This window comes from Aplysia californica, unplaced genomic scaffold (genome assembly GCF_000002075.1).
Source record: "Aplysia californica isolate F4 #8 unplaced genomic scaffold, AplCal3.0 scaffold00223, whole genome shotgun sequence".
Taxonomy (NCBI): domain Eukaryota; kingdom Metazoa; phylum Mollusca; class Gastropoda; order Aplysiida; family Aplysiidae; genus Aplysia; species Aplysia californica.
The window spans coordinates 521,356-534,355 of NW_004797493.1; the positions used below are offsets into that span (position 1 = coordinate 521,356).

The window sequence follows — 13,000 nt, forward strand, 5'->3', positions numbered from 1 at the left end:
TTTTTAATCTATGATCAGAAAGTAGAAGTATTTTCCAACTTTGTCAAAATGTTAATACATGTTATTGTTTGTCTCATTTCATCTCCTGTGTAAGCTCTAGCTTCATATGAGGTAAAATTTTAGACATGTAATAATGATAAGTTGAACCCCCCTCCACCGACCCCACCTTTAGTCCTTTTCTCCTCGAGATCTTTGCTATCCTTTGTTTTTAAATTTTGGGAAAATTTTTATAATTTCTTTCGTTTCACCTGATGCCAAATGTGTGTACTGGAGTGATCATTCTCTTTATTCTGTACTCATACATTATGTTACAGATACCCTGGTTTGAACCTATTCTTTAAAAAAAATAGATTTATTAAATGTGATAATAGAATAACTGTGATGTTTGATATCAAGACAAATAAAACTTTACACTTGCTCAGGTCTATTGTTGGTTTATTTGATTTTTGTCATTTTATGTCTGTTGTCATTGTGGTACTAAAGCTCCTGTTTTAGTTTGTATGCCCTTCGTTTTTGTTGTATGTCATTGAAGGTATCTCTCAGCAAGGTAGTGTAGCTGATTTTATCATAGGGGCTTAATTACAAGAGTTTTCACAATTTTTCTGATACAAGCTCAGAGATTTTGTAGACTGGTGAAGACACAGCATGTAGACTGGATGCTGTTTCCTCTTTATCTTGATTGTGTTGAACAAGGGCGTTGGAATTGTAAGTCAAAGCAAAAAAAAAAAAAAAAAGAAAGAAAATAATTAAAATAAGTAAACCAAAACTGATCAGTATGAAATCAAAACAGTTTTAATGCACATAATATTTCTTATCACATACTATACATACACATCAACAATAACAGGCAGAATTGAAGCACAATATACATTTGAAGTGTATTCAGAGATTGACGACTAAATAGAGAAAAGGAAAAAGGGTACAAAAAGAAAATAATGTCAGTTGCTCCACCACTGAAACATTTCTTACGTCTACATTATGGTGTGAAGACAATTAAAAGCCAAAATGACTATCTTCATCTCAAACATGAACCATGACTATGAACAAGACATTACAGTTACAGTTTCAGCAAAAATAAGAACTTGAGAAACGTAATGCTTTAGGAAAACTGAACAAGACCGGGTGAGTCAAAATTTGAAGAAAAAAAACGAGAAAAAAGAAGGAAAAAACCCAACAACAAAGAAACAAGAAAGACAAGAAAAAAAAACCCCAACAAAAAACCAACAAAAACAACCCCCCCCCCCCACCCCCGCAGATTAGAGAAAAGGTGAGCACATTTCACCCAACATCAAAGAATCAAGCGGTTCGGCTATGTTACACAAATAGCAATATACCACCCAGCACAACATGCCTAGTGCCTACATCACAAAATTCAGTGGCAACAAAGCCAGAGGGGAACTTACTACAAGACCTGGTTTGATGGAGACAGGGGAACTATTGACCCAAACCTTCCAGCTAGCAGCAGAAAGACGCCTCTTTCTTCCCACGACACCCTTAAGGGTATGCGCGGAGGATAATGGCAAAGAAGGTAAACTTTTGTGGTTGTTGTTTTTACACTAATTGCTATTGCTGCTATTGCTGCTATTGCTGCTATTGCTGCTATTGCTGCTATTGCTGCTATTGCTGTTATGCCAGCTGTTGTTGTTGCTGTTTCTGCAAAAGTCCTTGCCTTTCACGCCTTATATTACAGTACCTTCCGGTAATACCAGGAGCGTTTTTCTAGTTCTAGATTGCAATCTAGCCCGCACTGGATGTACCCACTGCTGCTTGCTGCGCGATTTTCAATCGTGTAATAAGTAATATTATAATTTTCCATTTCAGTTTCTTTGTTCAGCTGAAAATTGCTTCCAGTACAGATGGTTAGTTCAGTGCATAAATGGGCTAGCATCTGCGTTTGTCGCGAATCGCGGCCGCGATTTTTGCATTTGTTGTTAATAAAAAAGGTAAAAAGATAAAATAACACCGCTAGGGTGAAAAAATAGAAAAAAGGGGAATACATATTTTTTTTAAATCATAAAAAGAGAAATGGAACCTCTTTTGATCTACTTTTAGAAAGAAAGTTTATTTTCACTTCCACTTCACTTCGTCGCTTTCTTCCTTTTTGATAAGTTATTTTCATGTGAAAAATATTACTACATTACATAATTTAAGATTTTATATGGCTTATATTACTTTTTCTCTTTTATTTTTTCCTCTTTGTTTTGTTTCACTTTGTTGGTGTGTTTGTGTTTTTTCTTGTTATTCTTCTGATGTGATGTTTTTCTATTTTTGTGTTATATTATATTTGTTATATTATATTATAGCGTAAATGTAATTTATTTTGATGTTGTGCCTACCTTTTTAAATGTATTATAAAAATGTGTTATGTAAGAGAGTGTCTCCACCAAAACCGAACACATGTATACAGACACACGCCCCTTATGTGTTGTGTAATTCCATAATTTAGACGTATTATCCGGTAGGCCTACTTTTTCTTGAATTACGCACGTTTAGGGTTAAAACGGTTAATCTTCGGATATATGGACGCACGCCTTTATACTAATACTTGTTAGTTTTTGTGGTTGTTTATGTGCTGTTCTAATTTTGGTTTCATTCTGTTGTGAAACCTTTATTTTTCACGTTTTTACACTCTGTGTGGCTTCAAATGATATTCAAGAAGCTTGAAACAGAGCACAAGAAATTCTGGTACTTTAGATTAAGTTGCCTCTATCAACGTATTGCTTAGCATATCGTCACAGAGAGTTGAAAGCTTGAAAATTAATGGCAGCTTTTGTGGCGACTTTTGCCAATTTTGTGGCAACTTTTGGACAAAAAATGGCAACAAACGCAGATGCTAGAATAATATTTTCATAACTATAAATTCCATCAACAGATTTTAGTGCAAAAATAAACAAGAAAATGAATTAAGTACCATGCAATCACTGTAAAATACATGCATTTGTATGCGTTTATTTCAATCCATCCATTCATTCAACGCATTAGCAAAATAATCTCAATGACAGATAACATGAAACAATCAAGGATACTATTTAAAAAGAGGAAAAGAATGGAATGTACTACGACGGAGCAACTTACCCTGTCTGAATACCTACAGGGCAGTCTCTCATGTTTTTGTTGGTTCTCCATTTCAGACGATAAAGCAGGATTTCTATCAAGATACATGTATAACAAAGTTGAGCTAAATAATGTAGGGTTGGAACGGTGGGGGGGGGGGGGGGGGGGGGGAGGAGAAAGGCTTACCTTTTGTATTATTTATTTATTTATTTCATTTTTGTTTGTGAGTTCAAACCTAGGTGCTTTTATGCCCATATCAATTGACACAATTTAGATCATTTGGGAGGCGGCTTCGGACCTGCCTGCCAAGACCAACATGGGCTCAGAATGGTACAACATACCAGCAGAAAGACCGATATACTCGATACGAATTCTCCCCACACGGGAATCGAACTGCAGGTTCTGTGCGTGCGATGGCAAAGCGTCTAGTATGGGGTGCCCACTACAGCTGGATCAGACCGATCGCCCGAAACTGAAAACAAACACGTTTGTTTTTGAGGCGACCGCTGGCCGGTCCCATCCGTAGTGGGCGCCCTGTGGGAAGACCCGGGTCGGCGATCCCTGACATTATTGATACAATTTTTTCAAACTATCCAACTTTGTTTTTTTTTGCGGAAAAACTTCCTTTGACATCTGTTCTATTGGGTCACAATGACGAAACTGTTGAACCCCCCCCCCCACCCTAAATGGCCTAAAAGGGCATTTGAAAAGTGCAAATTACACTAAAAATCCTTAAAAAATAGTTGTTTTTTCAATTTTTCTAAAAATCTTCTTTTTGATATATGTGACCTCCTTGGTGCAAGGAGTTTTCAGAAACTACCGAAGCTAGAAGCTTCACATTTTGCGTACATGTGTTTTAAGATCTATTCCGGGGATCTGTGTGAGGGAATTGGGAAATATTGGTAACTTGTGGAAATATTCAGGTTTTTTTGTAATATGTACCCCAAAATTTCGTCAACTGACTCTCCGGGGTCCATTGACTTTGGGCTCACTTTTTTAGTTTTAAAGATAGGTCAAAAAGCTCACATGGATCCCCATGGCAGTCCATATTGGTTCGTATTTGCGTTCCAAATTTCTGGCTGATAATTCAATATTTACTATGAAATTCTTTCGCACTAAGAAACTGGTTTGAAAATCCAAGATGGCCGCCACAAAGACCCATTTTTCAGAAAAAAAATCAACAAATTCACCCTTAGTACATCCTGTTTACCTATGAACTTCTTGCGCAATGACATGAAAGTGAATAAAAGTCATTCGTTTAGAAATTTTTTCCGGGAGTGTACGTCTCCTCAAATTAACCGCTGCACCATAGTCGTCGGTCCGTGTATTTTCTATCAAGATCTAACCAAGCTGAGCAAAATATGAGGGGGGGGGGGGGCAAAACATAATGAGATTAATCTTACGCCTTTTTTGTATTTTGTATTGTTTATTGCACCACTATAATAATACATGTATATTGGGTCTATTATAAAATTACGCGAATAGGTCATGTCAAAAGAGAGACGCGCGCCCTGTTGCAAGAGGAAGGAACGAAGGAAAGAATACAGGGGTGATATAACAATAATGAATCAAACATGGAGGCTATACATTTGCGTTTGCTGAGCTTAGATGTTAATGATAATAAAACTGTATATGCTTAACTATAGAACATAACATGTTAAAATTAAATTTTAGTAGACGTCTTTCAACACTTGCAACTCAATAATGTCATATATGTGCCGAAGATTAGAAATGTTATAAAAGTGTAAGAAAGACCAAACAGATGGAGGAGGGATAAGGACGATAGATGGTTGATAGAAAAAAAGGAGCAAACCTCACCAGAGCACCCGCCAACCACCCACTACTCCAGCAGTGGAGGGGTTTCTCCGCCTGCTCGTGGACAAATAACAGAAGACGACCATTGTACTCCAGGCATTCCAAAAGCTATTCCCAACAAATTTCTGTCCCCCCCCCCCCTCCGTCAACAATACACACACAAACCCCCATTCTCCACTTTCAAAACTGACACCCCCCCCCCCAAAAAAAAAAGAGGACCCCCCTAAACAAACAATAACAACAAATTACTCACAGACAACCTCCAGAAAACCATAACAACCAACAACAACCAAAAAGAAACAAAAACAAAACAAAAACACCCCCCCCCCCAACAACAATAACAAACAAACCAAATGATTTCGTGTCCTGCGGCAGAACTTTGAGATAAATAATATCAAACAAGGGGATCAAGGATGGTGGTGTGGTGGCATCAGAACATAGAAAGAAACAGTGAACAAATAGACGTATACACGTGTATCAATATTACTATAACAATAATAATAATAAAAAATTAAATACATTTATGTACACACACAATCAATCGACACTAGCACAATCCTGCTCAGAGTCACATAAACGCCCGGAAGAGTAATCTTGTTGATGAAGGGTCACAAAAATACAGGATCTAAGTCACCTTGAGGTTGTTTTGAGAAAGATGCAGCTATGTTTCAGTTTGGAACGAGTTTTACGGCACTCGCAACTGCACATAACGTTATCATATTATCATAATGAGCACGCGGAACTGAAGTTGGTTGTTTTCACGTCAATCAACGGCTTGGATTTTACTTCATGATTGACGTTTGCAAGTCATGGTAAGAACCAAAGAGTAAAAACAGTCATTTGCTCTTAAAAATATAGTACTAACTACATTTTGGAATAGAATCTTGTTTGGATCTATGATGGAGAACGCATTCTTCAAATTAGTGCATAAAAAAATATATATACAGTCTTCAATATAAATTAAGGACCACTTGCAAGCACTCTGAGTGGTCTTCTTGTGTCGATCTTTACGTGGGCGTTCTCAGACTGATCCAGTGGCTTGATAGCACTGCTTCCAGTGAACAATGACAGAGTATGACACTGCAAGACTTCTGGCAACTTCTCGGGCTCCAACTTCATCCTGCAGCGTCTGGCAAGGTCAAAGTCTCTCAGCTTTCGTGTTGGTGACATGTTCAGGCCATACTGGATTTTGCGCAAACGGCGGTTTATATTGCCACCAAAGTGAACACAGTTCGAGACCGTACGTCCGTTTATGACGTGCATCAGACATTTTAACTAGGGAATGTCCATGATGTCGCACACAAGTCAATAAAACCGTGCTGCACGTGCCGATTTTGGTCCTTAAGGAAGCTTTGCAGTACGCGTTGGTAACCGATTAACACTTTCAGAGGAAAACATTTTGAAACAATCATTGTTGTTGTTTTTGTTTTTTTTCAGATTTAAAAAAAATGAGGGCTGTCTGTCATGGTCGTCCTAAACCTATGTTGAAGTCTGTATATTATATGTCCAAAGTCTGGACATTCTATTAGGAAGTGCCTGATTGTGACCTCATCATTACATCCAAAACAAAATGGCTTTTCATCTCCCTGCAGGAGGTATCCAAGTATCAGTGAGTGTTGTATAACCTCCCCCTGACACATCATGTCTTCATACTATAAACTCCATTTTTAGCAAGATTTTGCCACTTAGATCCTCCTATATATTATGACCCTTTCAATCTAATATGTAATAGTTACAGAGCATCTTGACATATTTGGTTACAGAAAATGTGCTCAATACTGTGTTGTCAGCGAAGAGAGAAAAGAATCATAGCTTGTCACCATTTAGGATTTCCCCGCCCCCTTAAAAACAAAACCAATAACAAACGGCATGCCAAACAGCGGTTACTGAAACATATCTCCGGATTCAAATTATGTTAGTTCTAGCTATGTTTGCACACTCTTTAAGACAGTCCTTGTCCTACCTTTGAGTCTTCTCAATGAAAAAAAATCCGCCAAAGACCCACGAATAGTAATATCAAGCATGAAGTCCTTTGAGCAATAAATAACAGATATAACTGTAGAAGTTTTGCACCGCCATCGACACTATCTAAATCATTTAGGAGGAGGTGGGCTGTTTAAATCCTGCTCCTCAAGTAAACAAGGGCTATTAAGGTTATAACGACCAAGAAGAAAGAGCTACTCAATAAAAATTATAATCCCCACATGGGCATCGAACGTAGCTCTTCTGCGTGAGACAGCCAATCGCTTAACGGTTAAATCGCGGCCATCGCAGTTTTGAGCAATAAAATAAATGAAAGCAATAAACTGTAAACCCAGTTAGCATGTGGTATGGATAATGTGTGACATGGCAGGCATCTCAGACTTGCATAATATATAGAGGATCTAGGTTTTCTTGAACAAGTGGCTTAGGAAGCTACTGAGGATCAGATAGACAGCCAGGGTCACCAACGAGGAAGTATTGAAGAGAACAAGACAGCCTGAGATGAGGTGGGGAGAAGGCGGTGGCAGTGGATTGGACATACTCTCATGAAGTCAAGCAGCGGTTGTATAACAAGGAAAGTGTTGTATTGGAACCAACAGGGTAAAAGATCAAGGGGAAGACCACGTGGAACATACATGAAGAAGAGTCGCAGAAATTGATGTACAGAAAAGTAGGAAGACCTGGAATAACATCAAGGGGGCTAGCCCACGATAGGGAGAGGAGGGAAGTGTTTGTTCGTGACCTATGTCCTAATCCAGGATGAGAAAGGTACTGAGGATGAGGATAAGAACAGCATTTACCATGCTCGGTCGTCAGATAAACATTATATAATTCTAGGCGCCGTGCGCAAAGGTATCCACTATAATTGTTGAGGTTTTGGCTCCAGTAATGCAATAATGGTCCGTAGGTCTCTATATTCTCTCATATTCTCAAAACACTTTGTCAAGGATTTCTTGAATCTCCTAACACAGGCTTGCTCCTTTTGAAGACAGACGTTAGAAATTGACTACTGCCTCTCAATAGGCTAAGTATTTTAAATGTCATTAAGGGAAATGTGTATCTTCACAGGCACCACGACTAAACAATTTTGCTCTCTTTTCCCAGTTAACTACAGATGGTAATTTCATGGGTAAAGAAAAAAACAATAGTGACAGCGAATATTAGTTGGCGAGCAACTGTCTTTGCAGCCAAGGCGACAAAGACAAAAGAGAATATTGATTTTAAAAATGGTTGTCAATGACTCAGTCGATTTTGAACTTGACCAAAATGTCGAAATTCAAGTTAACAAAAAACCATACCCTCGTTTTGTTCTTTCAAATGAGCTGTTTTTCGTGTTTTGACAAAACAACAACACCCGCCCTCCCCCCCCCCCAAAAAAAAAGTATACACGTGCATACTATATTGTTATATATGAAGGGTTTCGTGAGAAAACGCGTTACTCACCACATTCACACACTCAGACACACACAGACACACACAGACACACACACACACACACACACACACACACACACACACACACACACACACACACACACACACACACACACAAACACACATACACACACAAACAAAGCAATCAATCAGCCCGTATCTATTTACTAGAAAGGCAGAAAAATGCCTCCAGCCATCCTTTCTAAATCTTACTAAACTTTCACAATGAACATAACAAGATTCAGATACGTTAATATTGCTGTTTTAAACTTGACCACAATAATACACGTTTAAAATTGAAAATTATATATTTGAATTTTACGAATGCTTTGCGTGTTGACAAAAAACCCCCAAAGGATATACGCCATTTTGACAAATAAAAAGGAGAACAAAATCGGTTTTCAATAATTTGTGGGCCTATATATTTGATTCGAATGGATTTTTAAAATATTTATTTTTCATATTTCCCATTTCAAGAAACATGAATATAGAGTGCTTTGTCATGGCACCCTCCCTATATAGAATATGTATCCAAGAACAATTTACAAAAGGAAAACTTCAATAATAACAATTGGGTAATCATGCTTTCAGTTGGACTCTCAGCCAACTATAACGTTTCAAGATATCAGTACAGTAAGTATAAATCATGCAACATTAATCACGTGTATGTACAAGTACAATATGTAACAGTTAGGATTAGAATAACACCATTTCGTTCTTCCCGTAACCCCTCGGCTTAAGGGGCCCATTGTTTGATTGGTTGGATCCACGTCTGCCGTCATCAGACACACTAAACCTACCCCCGCTTCCGCCGTAATATCCATTTCCGCCGTCGTCACTTCCTGTAAATGTCGTGCTGTCCGTGCGTGACCGCGCATTCGCGAATTCGCTCTGAAGACGAGGAATTCGGACGGGCTGACTGTTGCTGCCAGTACCTGGTATAGAAAAGGAGAAATAATTAAAGTTTCGTTTTTCTTCTCTCTCTCTCTCTCTCTCTCTCTCTCTCTCTCTCTCTCTCTCTCTCTCTCTCTCTCTCTCTCTCTCTTTCTTTTCCTTTCTGTTTGTCTGTCTCCCTCCCGTTATCTTATTCTCTCTTTCTCTCCTCTCCCGCCTCCCCCTCCTCTCCCCACCTCTCTCTCTCTCTCTCTCTCTCTCTCTCTCTCTCTCTCTCTCTCTCTCTCTCTCTCTTTCATACATACACACATATACACGCACTCACTCTCTCTCTCTCCCCACGCGCACACACACACACACACACACACACACACACACACACACACACACACATACACATATACGCATATGCATACATACACATACACAGTGTGCGCGCGCGGGCGCGTATGCACACCCTCATTTCTCTCTCCCTCTCCATATCTATTTCTCTTTCTGTCTCTCTCTTTCTCTCTGTCACTCTTTTTCTCTTCTGTCTATGTCTCTTTCTGTCTCCCTGTGCCTCCTCCCTAGCCCTTCCTCTCTTTATTCTTCGCTCTCTTCCTGTCTTTGAATCTCTCTCTCTCTCTCTCTCTCTCTCTCTCTCTCTCTCTCTCTCTCTCTCTCTCTGTGTTTCTCCCTGTCTCTCTGTCTCTCCCCCCCCCCCAGAACCCAGATAGCAACCTCCTACACAGCACCACGCCTATGGCTGGCCCACGCCCCCTCCTCCCTAGCCACACCCCCACCCTCACTCCTGAGACCATCTCCACACCTGATTTGTTGTCCCATGTGTAAGAGCTGTCCTTCTTCTCTCTATCGCCACAGAATTTGGATTTCCAAAACTGTCGCACGTTCTTGTCTCGGGCTGTCATCATGAGAAAGATGACAAAGCCCTGTAGAGAGGCGGTGATGCAGAATAGGTAGATAAATTTTCGGTTCTCGAGGACTCTGCGGCTATTTTTTTTGCCTAATGTACGCAAACAGTCTCTCCAGACTGGTGGCTCGGAAGAGGAGCGAAAAACAAAAAAATCACTTGAGGGGCGGTTGAATTTTTTCCTAGACAAATGATTGGTTAACCCTCCAAGGGGAAAAAACTTAACATGCCCTCCGATGCTTTTACTACCCCCCCCCCCAATGATCTAAGCACAATTAACATGTCTGTTGCACAATATGGTTCATCCGACAGCGAGAAAGTACATTATGCCCCCCCCCCCCCCAATTCTGTTCATCTCAGGTAAATTAATAAGCAACTTAAAGTGCAGTTTGAATTGTCCGTTGTCCGTTTCACATTATGATTCTGCCAAGAGTGGAAATCCCCTCAAAGTTTCTTCCCCCCTCGAGAAAAAATAGATTACGGCCACGATAGTGGCTTGAAAAGGAATCTAAAAAATCCTGCCTCTAACTTACAAAATACATAATTACATAGGATAGAAAATATTTACACTTGAACGTGTTCAACACGACCACTCATTTTCATTCTTCAGAAGAAAAGAGGTAATCTTAGGCAGGCAGTCTTCTTGGACATTTAATATCAAAACACAAAGGGGGTGGGGTTGGGGTGGGAAGTAATCATTTGTGTGGGTGTTTATCTTGGACAGACGGTTGTTAAAGCAGATTCGACTGTATACTGCTAGTACAAAATGAAATTAATTAATTTTAGAGCAAAATCCTTAGCCTACCAAGCACGCAGAAGCAGATGAACGAAGCCCTGATGTTGACCACTGTCTGGCTGGTGCTCTGAGACGAGTGTTTGCTCATGTCCTTGCGGCGGCATAGACTGACCACAACCATCACGAAAATGATCAGGTTGGCCAGGATGATGAGGCCCACAGGGAGAGCGAAGCCGTAGTAGAACGCGTCCAAAGACATCCAACAACTGGTAACAAAAAAGGGTATTGTTGGTGTTGTCGTCTACCATTGCTGCTATCGTAGTAATCATCATCATCATCATCATCATCATCATCATCATCATCATCATCATCATCATCATCATCAACATCATCACCATCATCATCATCATCATCATCATCATCATCACCATTATCATCATCATCATCATCATCATCATCATCATTTTTTTTTTGTACTTTAGAAAAACACGTGGAGACTAGGATAGAGTCTAGACATAATTTTTAGTACACGTACTGAATTTAACGTTTTGCCCTTTCGGGCTTCATCGGGAGTATTACAGATCACCACCATCGTTGTATAATTTATTGTGTCTGAAATATGAACTTATATATACAAGGTATATGTAAAACTATGACGATCATCGCTACCATTACAATCAACTTCACCACTAACATCACGACAACTACACAAAGAAAACCAACAAGAAAGACTTTAATTTTCAACTAGTAGTTGTAGTAGTAGTAGTAGTAGTAGTAGTAGTAGTAGTAGTAGTAGTAGTAGTAGTGGTAGTAGTAGTAGGACTAGTGATAGCAGCAATAACAGAAACGACCACAAGGGCAGCAACAGCAACAACTTCATCAACAAAAAACAACAACAGCAAAACAATATCAAGACCAAGAACAATGAATCCCCAATAAACCAACCAGCAGTGGCAGTAACGGTGGGGAAAACAACATTGTCATGATTTGTTTGTTTGTTCGTTTTAGTAGAGGTTTTATGGTGCTCACAACTGGATGAGGCCATATCAGCGCCAAACAGTGGATGTCAACAGAGAAGTCCTTACAGGGAATCAGACTTACTCTGCTCACCTCTCTAGCTTCAACAGCACAAAGTCTGCTTCGACTATCAAGGCATTCCGGAACGGGTCACAAGAGTATGATAAACATACAAAAAAGTAGAGGAAAATGACGATAGTAAAGATTATGAAAGAAAAAGCGGCAATTCCCTTTTGCAGTTCAGGCACATTTATGAGCACGACATTGATGAATCAGCCCATTTTCAATTACAATTCTACTGTGCATAAGAACATGGTTAATATCTCCTCTTTGGGAATGGTCTAAAGACACTTCAGTCAGTAGCACCTCCCCAGGATGGTATTGTTATGGTTTAACTCGAACAAAGACAATGTATCGGCACATTTCGAACCATTATACAAAAATCAGAAACCCCAATTTGCACAGTTCATTGTTTGCATAATATTGTTGCACTGCTCTTTAAATTTCAAATAAGAAAACACATTCGAAAAATATAAATGAATAATGATGCTACTGTTGTAACGCCCCAAAACAGCGATCTTCATGGTTTGTCGAATGATCAAAACGCACGTCTTCAAAGAGTTAAAAGAATGCTTTCCAACCTAGGTGATATCGCCAACCAGGGGGTAATTTGGTAATTTTGGTGGCTGATGGTGGTCATCTGGCTTGTGACAGGTTTTATTTAACACCTCGCTAGTAAAAATAATATGTAGCTAGGTGGGTAGCACGAAAATGTTAACCATTAATTAGAGGTGGCAAAGTGGGTGCTAGTTATTGAAAGGTTGACAAGAACCAGCTTAGAATAATCTCATAAATGTTGAAAGATATGTAGAACATTTAAAACGTTTCGTTACTTCAGAGTGGCTTTTCCCACAATAGCACATTTGCTACTTACTAGTCCTTTCCTCCTTTGTAGAGCTCAGCATCGACAGAGAGGATGATGATGACGGGGATGAGTGGTACACCTGAAAAGTAGGAGGATAGGGATAAAGGGAACAAACGTTACTGAGGCATTGTAGGTACCAGGACGTGGAAGAGTTTGGTCTGTTGTTATAAAACGTTTAAAAATAATCTGTTTTTAATTGGAAACAATAAAGACAGGAGCGGAATGGGGG

General features: G+C 39.4%; 1 protein-coding gene and 1 long non-coding RNA gene across 2 annotated transcripts in view; both read right to left on the reverse strand.

Moving 5' to 3' along the window:
• Positions 1-4,460: 4,460 nt before the first annotated feature.
• Positions 4,461-10,136, reverse strand: LOC118477797. Its single transcript, XR_004858614.1, has 2 exons — positions 9,992-10,136; positions 4,461-9,221 (listed from the first exon to the last, which is right to left on the reverse strand). It is a non-coding gene; the product is annotated as an uncharacterized LOC118477797 (long non-coding RNA).
• Positions 10,137-10,868: 732 nt separating this feature from the next.
• LOC101862506 overlaps positions 10,869-13,000 on the reverse strand; it is a gene marked incomplete at its 5' end in the record, with an annotated part of 41,350 nt that continues 39,218 nt past the window's right edge. The window contains 2 exon segments of the mRNA XM_013083287.2: positions 10,869-11,095; positions 12,781-12,850. Of these exon segments, the coding sequence (XP_012938741.2) occupies positions 10,876-11,095; positions 12,781-12,850 (290 nt within the window).